This window comes from Gekko japonicus, unplaced genomic scaffold (assembly GCF_001447785.1).
Source record: "Gekko japonicus isolate JY-2015 unplaced genomic scaffold, Gekko_japonicus_V1.1 scaffold3282, whole genome shotgun sequence".
Classification (NCBI taxonomy): domain Eukaryota; kingdom Metazoa; phylum Chordata; class Lepidosauria; order Squamata; family Gekkonidae; genus Gekko; species Gekko japonicus.
Window position 1 is genome coordinate 119640 of NW_015168755.1, and position 13622 is coordinate 133261.

The 13622-nt window shown below is 43.6% G+C and overlaps 1 protein-coding gene across 1 annotated transcript in view; it reads right to left on the reverse strand.

The window, feature by feature from the left end:
* The window catches only part of EIF4A3 (eukaryotic translation initiation factor 4A3), a 14274-nt gene extending 1666 nt beyond the window's left edge, over window positions 1–12608 (reverse strand). The window contains exons 1-11 of the mRNA XM_015415653.1: window positions 12308–12608; window positions 10863–10935; window positions 9892–9958; window positions 9490–9552; window positions 8154–8286; window positions 6699–6779; window positions 4292–4433; window positions 3669–3807; window positions 3391–3506; window positions 2458–2565; window positions 1975–2102 (exon numbers count right to left, since the gene is read on the reverse strand). Of these exons, the coding sequence (XP_015271139.1) occupies window positions 1975–2102; window positions 2458–2565; window positions 3391–3506; window positions 3669–3807; window positions 4292–4433; window positions 6699–6779; window positions 8154–8286; window positions 9490–9552; window positions 9892–9958; window positions 10863–10935; window positions 12308–12473 (1216 nt within the window). The 5' untranslated portion in view covers window positions 12474–12608. The remainder of the gene's footprint in view (window positions 1–1974; window positions 2103–2457; window positions 2566–3390; window positions 3507–3668; window positions 3808–4291; window positions 4434–6698; window positions 6780–8153; window positions 8287–9489; window positions 9553–9891; window positions 9959–10862; window positions 10936–12307) is intronic.
* Window positions 12609–13622: the final 1014 nt, after the last annotated feature.

Sequence of the window (13622 nt, forward strand, 5' to 3'; positions counted from 1 at the left end):
GATGTTGTTTAACATCTACATGCGCCCCCTTGCCCAGATTGCCCGGAGTTGTGGGCTTGGGTGTCACCAATATGCAGATGATACCCAGCTCTATCTGATGTTGGGTGGCCAGTCGAACTCCGGCCCAGACGACCTTCACTGGGCGTTGCAAGCTGTCGCTGGTTGGCTCAGGCTGAGTCAGCTGAAACTAAACCCAGCAAAGACGGAGGTCCTGGGCCTGAGTCCGGTCGGTTCGGGGTTGGGGCTCCCTCTCCTGACCTTCAATGGGGCTTTGGTGCTAGCATCGGAGGTTAGGAGTTTGGGTGTACTCCTGGACCCCTCCCTAACGATGGAGGCCCAAGTGGGAGCCACTGCTAAGTCGGCCTTTTACCATCTTCGGCTGGCGCGACAGTTGGTTCTCTTCCTTGACCGCGATGACCTGGCCACAGTGATCCATGCGACAGTCACCTCGAGGCTAGACTACTGTAATGCTCTCTACATGGGGCTGCCTTTGTCGCAAATCCGGAAGCTGCAACTAGTGCAGAATGCTGTGGCCAAGCTGTTGATTGGTCTCTCTAGGTGGGACCATATCAGGGCTGTGCTGAAAGCGCTGCACTGGCTGCCAATAGCATACCGGGTTCACTTCAAAGTGCTGGTTCTTACCTTTAAAGCCCTATATGGCCAGGGTCTGGTGTACCTGAGGGACCGCCTTTCCCCATATATTCCCCCAAGGGCACTACAGTCGGGGACTCAACATCTCCCAGTAACCCCAAGCCCCAAAGATACCAAACTAGTTGCAACCAGGGCCAGGGCTTTTTCGGTGGCAGCTCCTACCTGGCGGAATGAGCTTCCAGAGGAGATCCGGGCCCTGCGGGACCCTGCACAGTTCCACAGGGCTTGTAAGACAGAACTCTTCTGCCAGGCTTTTGAGTAGGAGCCGCCACCACCACTGTACCATCATCGCACCACCACCACCAACTGGAGTGGGTAACATTGGGGAGCGAGATGGCCCTGGGACGAAGAATGGATGTCAGTGCTGTCTGGAACGTACTTTGTTGTTCTGGGACCATCTTTACCAGAACCCCATCTTGTTATTAAGGACTTTTGTGACAACTAGAGCACCTGCACTTTATTGTATAAATGATTGTTTTATTCTGTTTTAGATCTTTTAATACGTGCCTCATTTGTCAGCCGCCCTGAGCTCGTTCTGGGGAGGGCAGATTATAAATCCAATAATAAACAAAGCTCAGTGCATCCACCTTAAGCCAGCAATATGCTCTTGGTTTAACCTACCTAACAAGATTGTTGTGAGGATAAAGGCAGTGGGAGAAACAGAGAAGACATATACCAGCTCAAGGTCCATTGAGGAAATGGGTTAAAAATTAATGAACAAATTGATCTTTTAGATAAAGTTCAACTTTCATTTAAAAAATACACCCATCCCCAGAGCTGCAGAAATATGAAGCACTGGGGAAATTTCAGAAGTTAATGGGAGCTTATCAGGCTTTCCAAGCACTATGCATAGTTCTATGTCCTATTATGTAGCAGGAGACATCTCTTTGCACAATTTGAACTCTAAACATCACAAGAAGACCCAGAGCTGTAACTGGATCAAGTCAATGCAATGCCCTGGGGTAAAGTGCAGTTCAGAAGGCCTCAGATGATGACACAGTAGTGAGTTCTACCCCATTCCACCCCCTCACAAATTATTCTGTCCCATCTGAAAGAGCCCCACCCATCATAAATAGGATCCCACCAGCCAGCTGACATGTCCAAGAGGCTATGCAGCCGCATAACATTTATCACCATGAGCTGCTTGAAGGAAGGGTGGGATAAAAGCATAATAACTAGACAGATTCATCAGTCTTGCAATCCCAATAACTGGCTGTGAACTACCATTGCCATCTAGAAAATATAGTTGCCCAGTGATCAGTTTTACCAGCTGTCTTCTGTTGACTACTAAGGTGACTACTGGGCAAATAATTACATACTTACCATTCATGGGCATTTCATCAATCTGGGTAGAATAGTACTGCTCAATGTCTCGCAGAATACGAATGTCATCGTTCTTTACAAAGTTGATGGCAACACCTTTCCGGCCATAGCGACCTGATCTACCAATCCTGGAGAGACAAAAGAACAACACAGGGTCTGTGAGGACAGCAGAAATCACCACTGAAGGCACCCGGTCATACAAGGCTGAATTTCTCCGCTCTCTTCTGTAACAGTGGCAGTACCAGCTACTGATAAGACACATTATGTACTTTTAAAAACCTGAAACACTTTGTATTTTAAATGCTCAAAGTGTGACCTAAGCAATGGCTTTTAAAAAACCCTGCACTTTTAAATGTTTCTCACCAGGTGTTCAGGTTCGGGATGGATTTCGTTCTTTTCATCCCAGGCGAAAAAATGCATCTCAGCAAAAGATATATATATATTTTCAGTATCTCCCTTTCCCACCCACTTTCTTAAACTTACCTGTGTATATACAATTCTCTGTTGTTGGGTAGATCATAGTTAATAATTAAGGACACCTGAGGTACATCCAAGCCTCTGGCCCAAACATCTGTGGAAATAAGGACTCGGCTGCAAAAAGGAAAAAAAGGAAACATGCTGAATTTCAGTTAAGACTGAAACCTCCTGGAGTTAAGAGTGAGAGGCTGAGCAGCTATGCAAGGCCTCCCTTTATATGACACAGAAACTGGACAGGTCAGGTATGAGACACCACACTCTCATATTTTTGTCCGCATAAGTTTATCGCAGACATAGGTCTTGAACAAGGGGTGAACTGAGCTTTTCAGTGATGGTTTCTCACCTTTCCATTCCAAATAGCACAACCCACAATAGACATGATTCTGAGAGAGCAACAATTTGTTTCATGAAATTATGGACCTAATGAACGGGAGGGAAACACAGCTCCAGACTGCAAAGCCCTGAAGACAACTGCCTCAAAAGCACAAGAGTTACCACCCTCAGACCTTCTCACGAGAAATTTCTAGGGACTTAGTGTGATCTCAAGACCATTCCAACCTCCTCTTCGCCTCCTAGATAATGCCAGAATAAGATGCATGGTGCATCAGAAATATGGTGGTGTGTTTTGAACAAGACTCCAGGAGACCTGCCTTCTGCTTGTGCAGCACTGTGCTCCAATGCAGACAACTGTCCACTGAGGAGTGTGTACCTCTAGTGTGAGACATTTTTCACAGACACAAAACTAGAAGCCCGCACAAACAGAAAGTGCCTGTTGCCAGAAGAATGCACTCCACAAAAAGGCTGTTCTGTAGCAAAGAATGGTACTGTGCAAGTGGAAGGAAGGTACAGGATCTAAGCCCTGATGAGTACTTTCTGTTACAGCTCATGAGGAGACCCAAACCAGATATGCAGTATCAGAGAAAAAAAGCAGTGACTTACCTTGCCCCTGATCTGAATTCTTTCATAATGGATTCCCTCTCCTTCTGGGGCATGTCACCATGCATTGATGAAACAGTGAAGTTAGCTTCTCTCATCTTCTCAGTTAGCCAGTCAACCTTAGTCAAAAAGAAGCCAGGCTTAGTTTTGCACAGCAACTGAAGCAATGCAGAAAAGTTAATGTTCTTTTCTAATGAGCCTGGTTGTCTAATGCTATCCTTGTTATCTCCAGAAATTACTCACAGCTTTACAGGACTACATACAGCAACTTGTTGACATACCTTCCTTTTGGTATTACAGAAGATGACTGCCTGTGTGATAGTGAGAGTGTCGTATAGGTCGCACAAGGTATCAAATTTCCATTCCTCTCTTTCCACAGCCACAAAAAACTGTTTGATTCCTTCAAGAGTCAACTCATCACTGAAAAAGGAAAGGGGGGGGGGATCACATTTTGAAGCAGACTTTTCTGTTATTTGTAAGATATTGCTTTTGTGGCTATTTATTATTGCAGATGTTTTCTCCAAAACTGTCTATTCAGATCTAACATTTAAACAACCAACACAGTTGACCATTTAAACCAAACCAAACAGTGTTCAGTTTGAAAGTTCTAATGTCAATTCAAAGAAGATCATGAACAGTGAATCATGAAATTGCTGGATCAAATCCCACCTTGAACTCATTTACTCGTCTTTGGAAAGCCAGTATTCTCTGTCCCTATCTGCAAAATGGGGATAAAAATACTGATCTACTTCATAATGCGAGGGCAATATTACTGAGGAAAAACATATTAATAGGAAAAAGGAAGCAAATAAAACAAGAATTAAGAAGTGCTCTGTTTTAACTCAGGTAAGCCATAACAACAGACAGAGATAGTCCTGCAGTTGAAACTCTAGAAATCACTAACCGTTTCACCAGGATGCGGATGGGGTCAGTCATGAATTTGTTGGTCATCTCCAAGATCTCATGTGGCAAAGTGGCACTGATCAGAACCACCTGTGTTGCTGGGGGAAGGTATCTGTACACATCATAGATCTGTTCTTTAAAACCTAGCCAAGACAAAGGAACCATAGGATGAGCCTCTGAGGAAAGGAACTAAGAATCTTGTACCTTGCTGATTTGAATCACAGAAAGACATCTGTCACTACAAAGAACTCGCTGCAAAAACTGTTCCAAGTTTGCGTCATCCATTTTTAAAGCAAGAATTTGTACTGAAAGTTTAACAATGCTTCATGACAGTCTGAGTCATTTGGACATGAAGTTGGCCTGCCCAGTCTGTTCTTACACCTGGCAACACGTGTGGACATAGTATACCTTAGAGAAAACTGTACTAGTTTTAGAAGCTGCAGGTTTTCCCGCTTCAGAATGTGAGTGTAGAAAGCTAAAAGAAGGCACTGACTATCACCTGTGATTATCTCTTCTCACCATTCTAAAGAGACTATCCACCCAAATCCATTAAAAACGTTCAGCGTTTGTAATGGTGGTATGGGGAAAAGATATAGGGCATAAGATAGATGCTGAAAGTTGGGGAAAAACATGGAAGTCGATAACGTTTATGAGAAGTGTCAACTACAAAGAAAATATTTATAAAATTTATCATAGGTGGTACTGGTCACCAGATAAGATAGCTAAATGTAACCCAACACTTTCTAGGAACTGCTGGAAATGTGGAAACAACATAGGTACATTTTATCATATGTGGTGGCGATGTACAAAAATACAGGGTTTTTGGAGGATGGTGCAGAAAACAATTCAAGAAATATCTAGGATTAAAATAGTGTTATCCCCTGAAGTAGTACTGTTAAACATGTTACCAGAGAGTTATGGATGGAATTATAAATATTTGATAATTTATATATTGACGTCTGCAAGGATTTTGTTAGCCAAATTTTGGAAGCAAGAATATATACCGAAACTGGATAACCTAGTTGATAGGTTACTAGAGATAGCAGAGATGGATAAGCTAAGTTTAATCCTTCAAGGAAAGGATGAAAAAGTATTTATGGAAAGATGGAAGCATCTGTATAAATGGATTAATGTAGATGAATAAGACTCCATAAGTGAATTTGATGAAGTATGTAATATGGATGTATGTTTTTAATATGAAAATGAAAATAAACTCATTTTTAAAAAAACGTTCAGCGTGGAGCTTCAGTTGAAGACAACGCTTAGCTTCTTGAAACACTTCCAGCTTCCCCACTGAATATGTATTTGTGACCCTGCCCAGCAATGTTTCATCTAAGCTCCAGTGTTGTGAGCAAAAATTCTACCTTGTGAGCAAAAAAACCCTAGTAGCATTAAAGTTGTGAGTATACATTCGACTATCACACAAATTAGTTTTTAAGAACATTACTTCCATAACCTTGTAAAAATCTCAGAATAGATTATTTTAAATTATATTTTAAGAATAATATAAACATTATAAGAAAAAACAATCAACCTGCCCAAACCACTTATTTATTCAAATATTTATATCCCACTTTTCCCTGTGACTCAAGGCAGCCTACAAATCACACTGAAAAGCATAACAGGGGTGTGCAAAAAAAATCTTTTCCCCAGCTCCACTGTAGACAATGGGGACTATTATAGTCAATTGGCCCTATAGACTATAATGGAGAATCGATCTGGGAGTATCTGGGGCTCGGGGGGGGGCTGTTTTTTGCAGCAGAGGCACCAAATTTGCAGCTGGTGCCTCTCCTCAAAAAAAAAACCCTCCCAAGTTTCAAAAAGATTGGACTAGGGGGTCCAATTCTATGGGCCCCAAAAGGAGATGCCCCCATCCTCCAATGTTTCCAATGGAGAAAAAAAAATCTTCTGAGCAGCTCTCAACCCTTGAGCTGCCTCTAAGCACAGCTTAGAGGGAACTGTGCTGCCTAGTTCTTGTAACTAAAAAGTCATTTTGACTGCCGTACTGCATTCATCATACAGTCTATTTACAATTTCTTAAGAGTAACACAAGATTTCTTGTAAATCAGTCCTCATTCAACGTTTCCAGGTATTTGTGCAGGAGCACAGATATCTGTGTGCCCACAATATTCACTTTAGGAAAACAAATTTCCGTAAATCCAAACTATAAAAGAAGCTGACATACATGCCTACATATATCTACAGTTCACAACATGACTTGAACAGAGAACTGGACAAGTTATTGAAGCAAAAGGAATTGTCCACCTGCCCTGGGCAGGTGTTTAAATGCAGAACTGACATATACTGCTTCAGTAACTAAACCATATATTTCAGAAGCTTCCTATTATAAATAAAGTCTTAACTGGCAGTACAGTATGGTCAGCTTTGCAGATAAAGACATTTCTTACCTTTATTCAGCATCTCATCAGCTTCATCCAGAACTAACATTTTGATAGCACGAGTCCTTAGACTTCTCCGACGAATCATATCTGAAAGATTTTTAGCTTTTGTCAAGAAACAGTAATGTAGAAGAATGGCTGAGAGTCTCTTCTTGATTTCCAGGATGATGGTCCAGAGGAACAAGGAGAGTTATGTCTCAAAATGGGACCACACTAGAAATGGGGGTGGGTTGGGTGAAGGACTGATTTCTCAGACACAAAAATGACAGCCGCTTGACTTTAATATTTACTTCCCAAGAGCCTGTTCAACATCATATCTGTCTTATGGTACAAGTACAGAAATGTAGAGTCCTGGGTAAAAGACTACTGCTGATGAGTCTTCGTGTCAGAAACCTCTCGCAAAAGACAAACGTAACATTAATTCCTATATTTTTTCAACAAGATAGCTGAAAAGGAAAAAGAGCTTCACAATTTCTTCACTTTTCCGGGTAAATGTACTCAGAATAATAATTATTTTACAAAATGTGGATTTCCCTCCCTCTGAAGCAAGGTGATTAAACACCTCAGAGGACTCCTTGATATTAACAGAGACCACTCAGGCATCCTCTCTTTTGTATGGGGGTATCTATCTGATGAGTAGCAATAAGTTATACACTTCAAGACTCCATACAAGGAGTCATCTCTGATCTGCTGAGCACCCTAAATGAAAAGTGTTCACTCAGTCAGAAATAGAGCCCCAAGGAAAATATGAGGACAACAGAGAGGTTTCTGCAGCATCTTATCACACAGTGTACTGAGAAGTACAAATAGCTGATGGGGGACTAGCTAGAAGGAAAGCCAAGATCAGTGCTGGAAAGGCAGAACGCAATGAAATTGTTAGCCTTTCTTCCTAGCTGGCTGGCATCTCTCTCAGATGGGATATGAGATGCAGGAACTTGTGTGGCTTCTATGCCATCAGCTGTGGTCATCCCTGGCCTGAAGCAAAAGAAAAGGTCCTTCAACATGTGATTTTAAACTACCAACAAATGCAGAATAAAAGAAGAGATGGTGGAAGTAAAAGGACCATGGCTGTGGTTCCCAGTCTAGCAACGAAACTGAGGAATAAAATGTTTGGTGTAGTGGTTAACTCTAATCTCTAATCTGGGAGAACCGGGTTTGATTCCCCACTCCTCCACTTGCACCTGGCTGGATGACCTTGGGCAAGCCGTAGCTCTGATAAGAGCTGTTCTTGAAAAACAGCAGTTTCTGTCAGAGCTCTCTCAGCCCCACCTACCTCACAGGGTGTCTGTTGTGGGGAGGGGAAGGGAAAGGAGTTTGCAAGCTGCTCTGAGACACCTTTGGGTAGTGAAGGGCGGGGTATACATCCAAACTCTTCTTCTTCTATCTTAAATATGAAGCAGATAAAATTCTAAACTAATTATTAGTTTATATGCATTAGTTTATTTTGCATAACAGTTTTCTTACCAAATACACGCCCTGGTGTGCCAGCAACCACATGCTGTCCATAATCCAGTTTTCGGATGTCCTCACCAACATTGGTTCCCCCAATACAAGCATGACACTGGACATTCATGTAGTCACCAAGAGCAAGAAGCCCCTGCAAGAACAAGTGCACAAATCAGAAGCTTCTATATAACATGAAATATAATCAAACCAAGATCCTTAACTAAACTCTGCCAACCCCCAACATGCCTGAAGGTATGTGAGAGAGGAGACAGACACCACTATGTGCAAATATATCCTTCTTCCTTCTGTCCTTCTGACGTAGCTGCCTCTGTACTTTTAACACAACAGCAACTAAAAGAGGCTATGCTCTATGAAGGGAACTAATTATGTACTGGATTGTGGTATATAGGCAGGCAATGAACTGTCAGAGTTGAAGTCAGGGAAGACCATTGGCACTGTCCTAAATATGCTTACACACAAACCAGTTTGTTGGGAGGACTGTATAACAGATCTGCAGTAGCCTTATGGCATCCACAGAACAGAAAAGCCTCAATCTAGTGCTGCAGCTTGGGAGCCAGACAGCAGCTTGATTTGACTGAGCTGCTGCTTTCTTGCAAAACTATCACAGGGACCCAAAGTGCCATACCATTCCACTTCTACAAAGGATTTCTAGGTGCTACAACAAATCCAGCATTCTTCCACTCCTGATAAGATTTGTCTTCCATGAAAGAGAATCTAGCATGGTATCAGGTAGAATGAGGCATCAACAATTCTAGAAGTACAGAAGCATCAGCATTTCTAATTTTTATTAGTTGCTGTAGATTTTCCGTGTTGTGTGGCCGTGGTCTTGTAGAACCTGACGTTTCGCCTGTAGCTAAGACTGGCATCCTCAGAGGTATAACACAGAAAGATGGAGTACTTTCTGTGTCAAGGTGAGAAGAAAAATGGTAGGCAGGTAATTTATATCTACTCCAGGAGGTGGGGTAGGGCTGAGTCATTATCTACCCCACCTTCTGGAGTAGATATAAATTACCTACCTACCATTTTTCTTCTCACCTTGACAGAGAGAGTACTCCATCTTTCTGTGTTATACCTCTGAGGATGCCAGTCACAGCTACTGGAGAAACAGCAGGTTCTACAATGCCAAGATCACGGCCACACAACACGGAAAATCTACAGCAACTAATGAACTCCAGCCGTGAAAGCCTTCAACAACATATTTCTAATTTTGTTAAGATATATTTACATAATTAGGAAAACGGCAAGAGGGCAAATCATTTAACAAATAGTGTCATTTCACTTTTTGGAAAGCATTTTAACAGAAAAGTTTAGAAGACACAGAACATACACTTACCTTCTGAATCTGTACGGCCAATTCCCTAGTAGGTGCCAAAATCAACGCTTGGGTTTCACGAACCTGATTAAAATAATGAGGTACAGTGAACAGAACATGCATCATTCCCTCAATATGTATTCTAGACCTAAAGTGTTCCAGGGTTAAGAACAGCTTAGTCTTCAAATATGTGGAATGAAATCAAGTATTTGAAGGTTCATAAAGGTAACAGTGTTCCGTGCGCCTTGGTGTTTAGTCATGCCAGGCACATGACCACGGAAACGTCTTCGGACAGCGCTGGCTCTTCGGCTTTGAAACGGAGATGAGCACCGCTCCCTAGAATCAGATTTGACTAGCTTTCAAGCAAGGGAAACTTTTACCTTTACATGAAGAAAAGATCAGGTATTTATATTCAAAAGTTACCTGGATGTCCAGACACTGTAGAACAGAGATGGAAAATGTTGCTGTCTTGCCTGTTCCAGACTGTGATCTAGAAAGAAAACATAGTATTTTAAGAACTGTACCTGAATAAACAGCTGAACACATTAATAGATGTCATCTAACCAGGGACAGAGGCTGCATGCAGAAAGTTCCAGGTTCAACCCCCAGTGTCTCCAAATAAAGTATCTCAGGCAGCAGATGCTGAGAAAGCCCCTTCTCTGCCAAAAGATCCTGGAGAACTGTTATCAATCAGCGAAGATAACAACAAACAAGACAGATTAATGGTTTGATTTGGCATAAACAGAGATGTGACACACTGCTTCTTTGGGGTCTACTAAAATTAGTTTGTCAATGGTTTTTGGTGGAGCTGTATTTTTTCTGTAAGTACACACTACATTAAGTTTAGTTTTTCACGTACTATTCCAACAGTTTCCTCATAAAAATTTGAATATAATGCTGAAACCATGTTTAATTTTACACTCTAATACATGCTGGAAATTAAATATTTGATCAGGAAAAAACATAGAATACTTTAAAATTACTAAATGTGTCAAAATAAATATTCTAACTTAGATCATGTTCTATTTAGAGCACCAGTAATTTTTCAAACATTTTTCAAAATTCAAAGTTTTCCATAAAACCCACGTGATTAGACATAAGGCAGCTTCATGTGCCCATATTGACAGGAATAAGATTTTCTGACTAAATACCATTACACTTTAAACAATCAAACTGACAATGTATCCTATTTTTATTTATTGACAAGTGTATAGCAAATAACTATACTAACATTTCCAAACCGTGTTCAAAAATAATTTAAGCTTAACTGCAAGATCACATATGGATAGTGTGCTTCATTCTGCCTCCTGGGTGTCAGTGTGCACTTACACAGATTATACTTAATATTCAAAAGTAAATTCCTCCAATTTATCTCAAAGTACATTTTCACTTACTGCGCAATCACATCTCTCCCTTTGATGATCTGTTTGATTGCTCTTTGCTGGATAGCTGAAGGCTTCTCAAAACCTGGAACATTAATACAAATTTGTTATAAATACCGTAACAAACCAAAACCTTAAAAATGAAACATGTCGTTGATTAATAAGTAGTTACTATACAGGAAGTACCTTGGCTAGATAATCAGATGATGACCCTAAACCAGTGGTGGCGAACCTATGGCACGGGTGCCAGAGGCAGCACTCAGAGCCCTCTCTGTGGGCACGCGAGCTGTCACCCCAGCACTTGCTTCGGAGGTGGGTGGAAGTGACTGGCAAGCAGGCAGGCTGGGCTGAGGGCAGAAGTAGGCAATGGCAGCTGCCTTAGAAGTGATACGCGGGAGGGGAAGGCACCGCCGTCTTGTGGACAATGTCTGGTGGCCCCTTAGATGCTGAGGCGCTGCTGCCGGGCTTCGGGAAGCGGATCCTGGTGACCAGCAGCACCGGGTTCATGTAAGGGAGAAGACCGGGAAGGCGAGGCGCTGGGGTGGTTATGTCTGCGCCAGCAGCCTGGCGTAGTGGGAAACGTACCGCTGCTGGCCCTTTAACAGGGTGGCTTCCTGGGATGTGCCGTGGAAGGGGCAAGGGTGTTCTTGTCCGGGTTGTAGGGAGCCCTGTTCTTCCTTGTGACTCATAGAATGTTAGTGCTGGGAAACCGTGGTAAGAGGAGGGGGGAAGTGTGTGTGGTAGAGCTGCTAACCTCTAGGTGGGGCCAGGTGATCTCCTGAATTACATCCTGCCTCCAGGTGACAGGTCAGTTTTCCTGGAGGAAATGGTGTTTTTTGGGAGGTTTTTTTATACCCTACTGAGCGTTTCTGCACTACACAGGATCCCCTCTCCCCAAATCTGCAGGTACTTTGCAACCTGGAGTTGGCAACCCAGACAGGGGGTAATGTTTGATTTTAGAAATCTCTGCCAGGAATATTCCCCTTCAGTCCACAACCCCTCTGCTCTGGTTCTCACCCATTCAAGAGAGCACTTAGTGTGGGGAGAATATAGTGTTGCCAGCTCTGGGATAACAAATACCTGGAGATTTTGGGGTGGAGCCTGAGGATGGTCGGGTTTGGGAGGCGAGGGATTTCAGTGGGGTATAATGCCATACAGTCTACTGTTCAAAGCAGCCATTTTCTCCAGGTGAACTGATCTGTCACCTGGAGATCGGCAACCCTAAAAGAATAGGCTGCCTTGCTTCACGCTGCTGATGGTGGTGGGTTCCTGGTTCGAATGTTGATTTTGCCTCAGTATTCAGGTTAAATTGCCGTGTTGTCACTTTGTGATAAATAAGTGGGTTTTGGGTCGCAGTTTGGGCACTCGGTCTCTAAAAGGTTCGCCATCACTGCCCTAAACATTCGCAGCTCATATAACACTACTTCGCCCAGGGCCCTCCCCATACCCGCGCGTACCGTAGGCGTAGATGCCGCGCAGCAGGTCCTCGCGCAGGCCCATAGTGTCGAAGGTGGGGGTGACGTCCACCTCTTCGCTCGTCTCGAACTCCACCTTGGTCATGTCCTCCTCCTTCAACAGCCGTTTCCGGGCCGAGCCCGTCGCGCCGCCCGTAGCCCCCGACATCCTGCTAAGCCGACCCTTGAGTTTCGACTACGCCACCGGACCACTCGAATCCCGCCTCTCCTCAACAGCGTCCCTCGCTCAAACGTGCTGAGAAGACAAGGGCCTGTAACGCACCCCGCGCCCGGCGACAAACACACTGCGCGTGCGCATTAGCCCCTGTTCCGACGCTTCTTCATTGACGTACATGCTGACGCGTCAATGAAGACCACGAAACGTTAGTTCCGTCTCTCATAAGGCGGTGTTGTGATGGAAGGTGGCGCATGCGCTGTTGCTGGCGCGCGTGTTTCCTCACCTCTTTTGTGGGGATCGGGGTCCTTAGGGCTGGGTGACGTCCATGTTATAATTATTAGGCCAGTGGTGGGATCAGGGATGGCGACCTCGCCGTGGGACACCCCCCCCCCCAATTACAGCTCGTCTTCAAACTACAGAGATCAGTTCCCCTGGAGAAAATGGATGCTTCGGAGGGTGGGCTCTGTGGCGTTGTACCCCAATGAGGCCCCTGTCCTGCCCAGGCTCCATCCCCAAATCTCCAGGATTTTCCCATCTAGGGATCTGGCAACCCTAGATGGGGTGGAGTTATGCTGCTAAGCCTGTTGACCGGAAAGGCTGTAACTCTGTTTAGGGTGGCACTGCTAAGGGCATAGTGTCACAGAGAAAGATCTGAAAAACTTCCCCAAAACTTGCTTTACAGTCTGACCTACCTCATTTAAACAATGTTTGTAAGACCTTTGTTTCGGAAGGTCCCTGAGGAGAAACAAGTTTCGCAGGTACACAGTTTTCTGAGAGCACATTCACTGGAAATGAAGGATAGCCCTTTCAGACTGAAGCCTATGGTCTGTTAGTGTTGGGCTTAACTGCTACAATCGGATACACACCCCAATCTACTCCCATGTACCTTAATTTGGAAATGAATCTCATTTTGTTAAGGGAACATTCCATAAATAAACGTATTGGATTGCAGGCTCTGTTGTAGAAAACCGTGGCACTTATGGCAGAGATTTGTAAGCTTACAGTAAGGTGGGGGGAATGTTTGCAGGTATTCTGGGTGGAATTTGTACTACCTTGTACATAACATGTGCATCAGGGTCCTGAGGCGAAGTCAACCTACTGTATTCAGAAGTTGTTCCCATTTATTTTAATAGAAATTCA